Genomic DNA, 9458 nt, shown 5'->3' with positions numbered 1-9458 from the left:
ATAAGAAAATAGCATCAATAAAACCCAAAATCTTTCCATTATCTATTATTTTAATTTCTCTCTATTACATAGAAATTGTTTTTATTCACATTAATTATAGCTGAAAATTATTAAATTAGTATATATAAATATATTATAGGACCGAGTGCTTACCGTTTTACCAATAACTATAACTAGTGGTAATGGTGCAACTCAAATCTTTTAAACCGCATAACAACTCAAGCACCACGGTTCGATCGCTTCTACCAAGCAAGGACAATTATTGCACACAACATATATATTTATTAAATTTTTTATATTTTGCAGACAAAAAGTTAATGTCAAAGCCCTAGTTAAAATAAAACATTTAAATATCATTCAACAATATATATACTATAATTAAGAAAAAGACCGAATACCTAAATTTAGTTGAAACTTATTAAAATTCAAAATTAGCATCTCACACTCCAAAATTACTCAGTACACATTTAATTTTTGTGTGTATAATTTTTTTTTAAATTTACATTTTTAAAAAACAGATTATGTTATTAAAATTATTATTTTTAACTATTTTTATCTAGAATAATAAAGACGTGCATAAATTTTCATATTTCATTTTTATAGAAAAAAATTCGAATAAATCTCAAATAATATTTAATTTTGTAAATATTATAACTAAATCAAAATTCAAGAAACAAAACATATACAATAAATAATGACAAAAACTTGTGTGAGACGGTCTCACGGGTCGTTTTTGTGAGACGGATCTCTTATTTGGGTCACCCATGAAAAAATATTACTTTTTATGCTAAGAGTATTACTTTTTATTGTGAATATGAGTAGGATGGACCCGTATCACAAATTATGACCCGTGAGATGGTCTCATATGAGACCAATATTCACATTAGTCCAGATAAACCAATTTTTTTATATATTAATTTTAATAAATAAGATTTAATTTGATATTAGTTTAAGTAATTCAATTTAAATATTTAAAAAATTTAACTCGATTTTCGTGGTTCAACCACCGACAGCAACTCATGTGCCTGATGACAAGTCCAAAATAACATTGAGATACATCTTGGAAACCAAACAAAACCAGTTGGATAAGGGCATTTATCGGCTCGGCTCGCGAGCCGATTAACGACGACCCGGTCAACCGGTAAAAAGTTTGGGAACAAATACGAGCAGAAACCGTACGAGTGGGGTCCTCTCACTGCAATTTAGCAGTAGCAGGTCGTCTCCCCATCCCCATTCCTCTCCTCTCCAATGGCAGGCAGTTACATTGCATTTACTTCGCTCTCTCTCTCTCTTTCTAGAATCCAATAGTACTTGCCATTGATACTCCCCACCCAATATTCACTCTGAGATTCCACTCGATTTTCGTATTTTATCCATATTTTCTCCTTCCCTGATACTAACTCGGCTTGATTATTGTTTGCTTTCTCGTGCTCAGGTACGCTGATTAGTTAATGAAAAGAAATTTTGTTGATTGATTGATTGATTTTTCTCTTTTTCCTCCCGCCGTTGATATTATTGTGTTTTTGGTGAATATTGTGTTGTAGTTTGATAATCATTGGAGTTATTAAGTCGGGTTATTGCCAGATCTATTCTGGTGCTTTGCAATCAAAATTTTAAGGTTGTGCATAGAGTGATTCGACTTGTTTTCTCATTGTTTTCAGCAGACAATTACGGTAAGGGCGTAATTTGTGTTTTCTTGTCAATTCTAGGAAAAAAAATTTTGCGCTTATTCTTCGTAGTTAATACTTTCAGATGTATTTTTTAGAAATGTTTTAAAATTTATTAGAAAAGAACCTGCCTCAGACCATCTCCAACCCACTGCACTACATTCTGCACTATATTCTGCACTACAATAGTGTAACACTAAATTCATCTCCAACCTATCTACACTACATTCTACACTAAAAAAGAATATTCTCAGAATATTCTTATAATATTAATTTTAATTCAATAATAACTATTTATAATTTCATTACACAATTATACATAATAAATGTAATTATATTATTTCATTATTTATTAGAAAATCGATTAAAAAAAATAGAATTATACAATCTATTTAATTTTAAAAAATTTTAAAAAAATTTAAATTATTATTTATGTTTCAAGAATAAATTATTTTAAAAATTTAAAAATGAAAATATTAATTATATAATTAATATATAATAGAATATTAAATATTTATAATTATTAAAGAACAAAAAAAATTTAAAAAAAAATAAAATGCTGCGCCACATGTAGAGTTGCTCTAAGAGCAACTCTAGTCCAGCATCATTTTTGGTGCTGGATTGGAGTGAAAATCCTTGCTCCACAATGGAGCAACTCTATTGTGGAGCAAGGATTGGAGATGGTCTCAGGTTTTAATAATAATGGATATATTGGTAGCTATTGATCTGAGTCTGCAATGGCTTGTTTGCTTCTTTGTTTATTATTATTATTATTATTATTATTATTATTATTATTTTTTGGTTTGATTGAGTGAGAAAAAAGAAGTGGGGTTGGGGTGGGGGGAGGTTGTGTGCGACTGTGTGTAGTTTTGAATGATGAGTTGGTTCATTTATTATGATTGCACTGAACCCGTGAATAATAGTAGATGAATTCAATGCATCACATTTAAATTCCCACCAACTATACATGTCTAAACTTCAAAAAAATTCTATTATCCGTTTAGTATTATGACTCATGCAATTTGCAGGATCCCAACTCGGGATTTTTTGTGTGCGGCTTCCTAATTTGGTGGCATTTCATTTCGAGACTTTTCAAGCCCTTATAAGTTATATCCTGCTTTTAATATTTTCCTTTTCAGGGATTCGTTGTAGAGCTTGAATATCTACACGCGGTTAAAGTTTTTTATTCGTTACCCGAGTTCACGAACATCTCTCTGCCTTTGATGTGGAATGAAGATCAATTGAATCAAGAAAATCAAGTTTGGTAGATCGGTGAAACTCCACTCCAAATACTGGGGATTCGAATGTGGTGTGGTGGAAATCATATGATTTGCTTAGGCGTGGGCTTAATTGACTTCGACTTGGTTAATTTCCTCGCAATATCTTGTTTGAGATTATGAATAGAGAAGGCTTACATGATATACATAGCCGTAGCTGTAACTGATAATCAAGATAAAGCTTTTTGTTTATTCACGTTTGCTACTAATTAATCACGCGTGATCATGAGTGAGTTGCTGGACACGGGTTTATGCCCTTCGCGGGTTTTGTCGCCTTTCCGCGAGGAAAGTGGAGATGAAGAGCTGTCAGTTCTACCAAGGCATACTAAGGTTATCGTGACAGGCAATAACAGAACGAAGAGTGTGTTGGTAGGTTTGCAAGGCGTTGTCAAGAAGGCTGTTGGTCTTGGTGGTTGGCATTGGCTGGTATATTTCACCATCTTACAAATGATATTATCGTAATTATTAACAACAATTTCTTTCGTTTTTCCTCTGGAATGAGAAGGGAACTAGCGTTCTTTAGAAATAAAAAAATAGTTCACTTGTATTATGTCTCTAAAAATGGCAAATAGCCCATTCAATTGCTAATAGATTAGACGTGCGAAATGCTGTGCGCAACTGGGAATGTTTAATTGAAAGATGTTGGTTTCCTTTTATTCAATCCGCTTTTAAGCGCCACTGAAAGAAAACAATAACTACTTCTGTCTAGCTTTGTTCTTTGAAAATATTCTTTTCTTTTTTCATTGTTAAGTTTCTTCTCTGCTTAATCTGTCCTCTTCCTTTGATCCGTTTACTAAAGTTGTTATTGACATGATGAACCAGGTTTTGAAGAATGGGGTCGAGGTCAAGCTCCAAAGGAATGCTTTGAGTGTGTTAGAACCTCCTACTGGGAATGAGGATGATGATGATTATGATTTTGATGATTCTAGCAGCTGCTCTGATATTGGTGAAAAGGACCATCATCGTTTCGGTATGTTTACCACTTGCCTCGTAGAATAATTTCCTGAACAAAATATTTCTTCCATCCTTTTTCAATATCCTGCAATCCTTTGAACAGCTTCTGGTTTTCATTTCGGAAAGATAAGCAAGCCCAGAGTTCGGTATAACCGGCCATGGTCTCCATCTGCATGCACAAAATCAATGAGTCGTAGCAGTTGCAGAGAAGTTCAATACAAATGTGATGCAACTCAATTGGTAAGCACAAGCAAAGTACATGTCCTTTAAAGTATTTATGATTAATACGTCTGATTGTATCAATATTGTTTGTTTTAATGCTTTGTCGAAAAATTAAATTTCTTCAGTTTAGAAACTTTATAAACGGTGCGGAAGTTTTTCTTTTCTGTTAATTGAAATTTGACAAAATATTTAAAAATTCAAGTGCATTGTATCTTGCAATTAAAATTCTGCGACTAAGTTCTTGTTGTCAAAGGTGACGGTGGAACTGAACTGTATTCTTTTCCTTGTGAAGATTAATAACGTGACGTGTCTGAAAATGCATCGTTGATACTTCAATTATTTTAGTGAGATGATGCCATTCATGCCTTCGATGTCAGGTTCTTGGTTAAATACTGCAGAGAGAGTACTATATGTGGTTTTTTTTTAAATTCCGGTTGTTCCCAATATATTAGTCTGATTTTTCGTAACAGTGTTCCTTTACGTTCATTAATATGCATGTTCATATCATGAGATCCTTTCTGTTCTATATACACTAAAGACCAACAGGTTACTTACGATGGGATAAGATAACGTGAATAACAGTATGACGGATGTAACCATCATTTGATTTAATGGTAAAGAGCACTTTTACCTTTAATTGTCAAGGCTGATGCCTACTTTTTTTCCTTTTGGGTTGACTAGAGAGTTAATTTGGCAAAGCTGGGAACTGGATCATTGTGGAGATACTGGCGAAGCTTCCATCTTGTGGGTGTCTTCTTATCTCCATTTTCATATCGTTCATCCCTGAAGTTTGCTTAGTTTTCAAGTTTCCCAATCTGTGTTTGCAGGCAAATGTTAGTCCTAACCCTACAAAGGAACAACTGGTTAACTCCGTCCAGCAGCATTTTTCTTCACAGGTCCCCTCATCTGCATTCAATCTCCACACTTGCCCGCACACGCACATTCTAACCCCCTATTAGATGAATCAGTGCTATCACCAAATAAAAAAAAATCAAAATTAACTGTAAGTTTTCACAAAGATACATTTTTTACATCTAAATATCTGGGTCTTGGTGCAAGTACAATCACGTACCAAAAGTTTTTTGAATACTATAAAGTTGTGAACTCTAACGCATTGCCATTTATAATCCCAACAGCAAGTGGACGAGGTACAAGTGATTGTGGAATTTATCCGTGCAGCCAAGAAACTACAATCAGTTGGCGTGCATTGATCTGAGATGGAATACATGAAGCCAGATTATTGCCTCAAACTCCTGTAATATATATATATTATATATATATATATATATATGTATGTAGTAGATATACTTGTGGACCAACCCTAACTTTAGTGTATCTCTAATTATTGACTACTAATTGAGTGAACAGGTTTGTGTGCATGCCTTTGTGCGTCAACTCATTCTCTAATATCCAAACCTTAACCTTTTATTATGGCGCATTTGGCCTATCAATGTTATTATCCTCAATTTCTGATTCATGTCTAGCCTATTCTATATCAATGGACCGATAGGAACATGGAACATACCACAGGTCCAGAAGATTCAATCGACATGGTCAACTCATTCTAGAAATATTGCTTCGAAAAAAATTATGACGCCCTACAAACTATTCCAAAATTTTGCCCTACAAACTATTCAAGGGGTGGCAATTCAGTTATCCCGACTTCGAGGTATTACGTCTGAGTTGAATTGAATAATGTTAGTTAGTTTAGGATGCGAGGCTTTGCATGGTAAACAACAAGATACTCGATGCTTCATCAACTTGATAGTTTCTTTAAAAAAAGCCTAAAAAGGGATGTAATTAATTGAGAAGATTATTGTAGATTATGAGAAATTTGGAGTCGATTCAAAGGAACACTTGAAATCTGCAAATAATAATTATTTCCAAAAAAATCTACGAATGATCCTTCAGATGTGTTTTATTAGTTTAATAAGCACATATTCATGTGCAAATATGCAGAAGCCAAGCTGTAATTTGTTGTCGAGAAGTGATGGATGTTGACAGATTTGTAGAGATGAGGTGATGGGGACATTTCACAAGGGTAACACTACACACCCACCCATCCACTAGCTAGGATTTAATGTGGGTTTCCCTTATTTTTTTTAACTAGTTTAATTTCTCGAACGAAATAATGGGCTTTATTCTCTGTGATCATTGGTGGGTCTCTTTCTCTTTACGTAAATATTAGAGAAACTATCTCACGATTGGCCCATACAAAGATTTTCTGGCATAAGGTTGAGGTGCCTGCTTTATAATTGGATGGTTTTCAAAATCTTATTTGGACCCACCTTACCACCTCAAAAGAAGGTCACTTTGTTTCTTGATATTCGATCGAGATATAATATAGAAAATATTATGAATCCAGCTGTCTAATTTGGTTGAATTCATCATGTCATTGGTTTATTGGTACAGTAATTGACAAAATATTACATAGATTTTGTATCGAAATCATTAAAAAGTTTTTACGAAACAGTCTCATTGATCAATTGTATTAGATGTATCTTATATTTGTATCACACATAAAAATATTATATTTTATATCAAAAATATTACTTTTTATTATAAATATAGACATGAATTATCCGTCTCGTAAATAAAGATCCGTGAGACCGTCTCAAAAAAATATATTTCTAAGTCATCGGGGTGTTTGAAAAAGTAATGTGGTGCGCCCAATTTCCGGTATAAAGTTCGTGCCAAACCATGGAATTCATTAGCCAAAGAAATTTAATGAAAATGGGTGAACTACAATATTGTGATAAATCTAAGCGTTACATTTTAAAGATTAAAAATCTAACTTTATGGAGTTGATATCGTGGAATCGATTCTGATGCATAAGGGGGAGTTCCAAATCGGAAGATAAATTCTGAAGTATAAGAAAAATATATATATTACCATTATTTGTAATTTTGTAGTTATATTTTTTAAAAATTGAAAAGAAAATAGAGAGCTTTGGAAGTTGGAACAAGAGAAAATCATTGTATTTATATCGAGAAGTGATGGTGGTCGGGTATATCGGGTGAGCTAAGCGAGCGATTTTTTCGAGTCGGGTGAAATCTTCTCGGGAACATGAGAGATCTGGAACATGAGAGAATGGGTTGGTAGTTTTCAGACTGAACAATCTACACACTCAGATAACAATGAACATTGGTGAGGCGTCTAGAGATTTTCCGACATAGTCATTCTGCCGCACAAGTCAGTCAAGTATTTCTTGCAAAAGAAAATGCAATATATTCATGTTGAGTGCTCGTGGAAAAATATATTCTCTTCATATGATCAAGTAAATCTAGGGTATTTACAGAAGAAAAAGTAACGATGACCTTGTTTTCAGCTCTCAATTGTTATTATGCTTCAACATCATTGGCATGTTATTCAACACACATAAGAATGATGTGACATGATCAGAGACAGCATGTGTTATCAAACATGACATTTCCAGAGAGCAGGGCATGAGCAGTCATCTTGCCATAAGTAGCAACTGAGCGATAAAACATGTTCATCATTATATTATCTCTTATAAATACATTGGTCTTCTTGATCATATAAAGAACAACACTCGGTGTAAATATATTGCATTTTCCTTTGGGATGGTTAACAAAAAGAAATAACGGGAGTTGTGCTTTAACCTTTTTGATAGCACGTATATTTAAAATGGTTCCATAAGATTATATACGATTTAATTTATTAAGTTCTAATCATCATCATTAATTATTGTTCTCAAACATAAAATATCATATAATTGTCATAAGAACTACGTACAAGAATGTGCATGATAGCTATAAATACTTGCAAATGATGTGAATATTTTCGTATTCAACCTTTTTTCTCCTCATATTTGTTAGCTCAAACATTATCTTTTAGTCACATGCAATTGTTTCTGTATTTTCTTGTGGGGTTTTTTATGTAACCCAAAAATGTAATTATCCGGACTATTTCGCAAGCTCGTAAACAGATCCAAATAATCGTAGATCGATGCTCCAGTTAGCTCGTAAACAGATCCAAGTAGCCGATAGAGAAATAATTTTGTGAGTTATCACCTATATCACAAACAAATGTCAGAGGCGTCGAGGTTTACCCGGCCGACGTAAACACTTCCGACGCTCAAATCAAAAAATATTTTAAAGATGTTTTCTGAAAGCTAAAGAGTTTAGGCATAAAACTATAAGAATGCACCTTGAACAATGAGAGTTCTCTCTTATTTATAGATTTTTTAGGAGCATGTAATGGGTGTAGGCTTTTGTAACTAATTTGAGCTTCAACAATAGGTTGAATAATCAAATTGCACGATTGATCTTTGTAAGAAAATTAGGGCTTTAAAAAATTAAATTAGATTATCACCCTTTTTTACTTTCCTCACATTATATGTCAAACAAAAAGGAGAAGTGATGTCACGTCTCAGGGATGGGATTGGTCGACACCGACATTGCTCTAAATTTACATTTGAAAACAATAGCATCATAATCACAAAATTCAGAAACCAATCTTTTTATTCATAATACTAAATAATTTATTGTCTGATACAAACTCAAATACTAATGTTTTACAGTGGAAATAGTAAAACCAGACATAACACTGCTTTAACAGATACATCAGAAACATTACTTTGAATTGAAAAACAACAGTCTTCTTCACCAATCTCAAAACTAATTCTACTTTTCTTCTTCTAACAATTCTTCATCGTTCTTATCTGATATGAGTTTGGTGGGTGAGTGATATGGTTATCACTCAGTAAGCGGGGGCGGGAATAACTCCCAGTTTTCAAAATCATTTTCAACAGAAACAGTAATACAAATAATATACAGAAACTCTTATTTTCAGAACAAGAATCAGTATTCAAAAATCAATATTCAAAACATGAATAAGAACTTAAAATTTAGCAAGCAAGCACTGAGCACGTTCCTGAATTTCATGGCTAAATTGATATCAGTCCCCTATATGTTTTCTTCTCTAAAGGGTGAGACTAGTAATCAGTAATCAAGAATCAGTAATGTGTCAGAATATATATTCCTGTCATTAGTTCACTATGTTTCAGTGCTTAAAAAATCAGATATCAGAAATCCAAAATACATATACTCTGTTTCAAAACATGAATTATCAATCTGATTTCAAGATATTTATACATATGTCCACTTACCGTAATTTTCTAGAAGTTTTCGGTTGTTTAAGTCTGGAATTTGCTTGTCTCGCTACTGGATTTTACTGCTCGAAAAATGCACTCTTTTAGCTCGAATTTCAAGTGATAACTCAAGATTTGTGTAACACCATCTCAGAGATTTAAGGATGCTATTTATAAACAAAATTATGACTGTTAACCTCCCAATGAATGGCCATAATCTGTTGT

The 9458-nt window shown here is 33.1% G+C and overlaps 1 protein-coding gene across 3 annotated transcripts; it reads left to right on the top strand.

Moving 5' to 3' along the window:
* Positions 1–1215: 1215 nt before the first annotated feature.
* LOC140831205 (uncharacterized) lies at positions 1216–5589 on the top strand. 3 transcript variants are annotated; one of them, XM_073195038.1, is made up of 8 exons: positions 1216–1435; positions 1545–1673; positions 2807–3370; positions 3767–3914; positions 4002–4138; positions 4802–4864; positions 4948–5016; positions 5257–5589. In XM_073195038.1, the coding sequence occupies exons 3-8, from the start codon at positions 3170–3172 to the stop codon at positions 5329–5331; spliced, it is 693 nt and encodes a 230-aa protein (XP_073051139.1). In that variant the 5' UTR covers positions 1216–1435; positions 1545–1673; positions 2807–3169; the 3' UTR covers positions 5332–5589. The 3 variants fall into 3 exon arrangements, with proteins under 3 accessions (XP_073051139.1, XP_073051138.1, XP_073051140.1); XM_073195037.1 differs by lacking the exon at positions 1545–1673; XM_073195039.1 differs by lacking the exons at positions 1216–1435; positions 1545–1673 and having other exon boundaries at positions 2457–3370.
* Positions 5590–9458: the final 3869 nt, after the last annotated feature.

This window comes from Primulina eburnea, chromosome 4, assembly GCF_022965805.1.
Source record: "Primulina eburnea isolate SZY01 chromosome 4, ASM2296580v1, whole genome shotgun sequence".
Lineage (NCBI taxonomy): Eukaryota > Viridiplantae > Streptophyta > Magnoliopsida > Lamiales > Gesneriaceae > Primulina > Primulina eburnea.
The sequence above is the reverse complement of the archived record's forward strand: the minus strand, read 5'-3'. Positions and strand labels throughout refer to the sequence as shown.

Excerpts from the sequence above, each read along its gene's own strand:
- LOC140831205 (XM_073195037.1), top strand. The coding sequence starts at position 3,170 with ATGAGTGAGTTGCTGGACACGGGTTTATGCCCTTCGCGGGTTTTGTCG. Across the intron at positions 3,371-3,766 it reads TTGGTGGTTGGCATTGGCTG|GTTTTGAAGAATGGGGTCGA; the intron begins GTATATTTCACC and ends ATGATGAACCAG. Across the intron at positions 4,139-4,801 it reads AATGTGATGCAACTCAATTG|AGAGTTAATTTGGCAAAGCT; the intron begins GTAAGCACAAGC and ends TGGGTTGACTAG.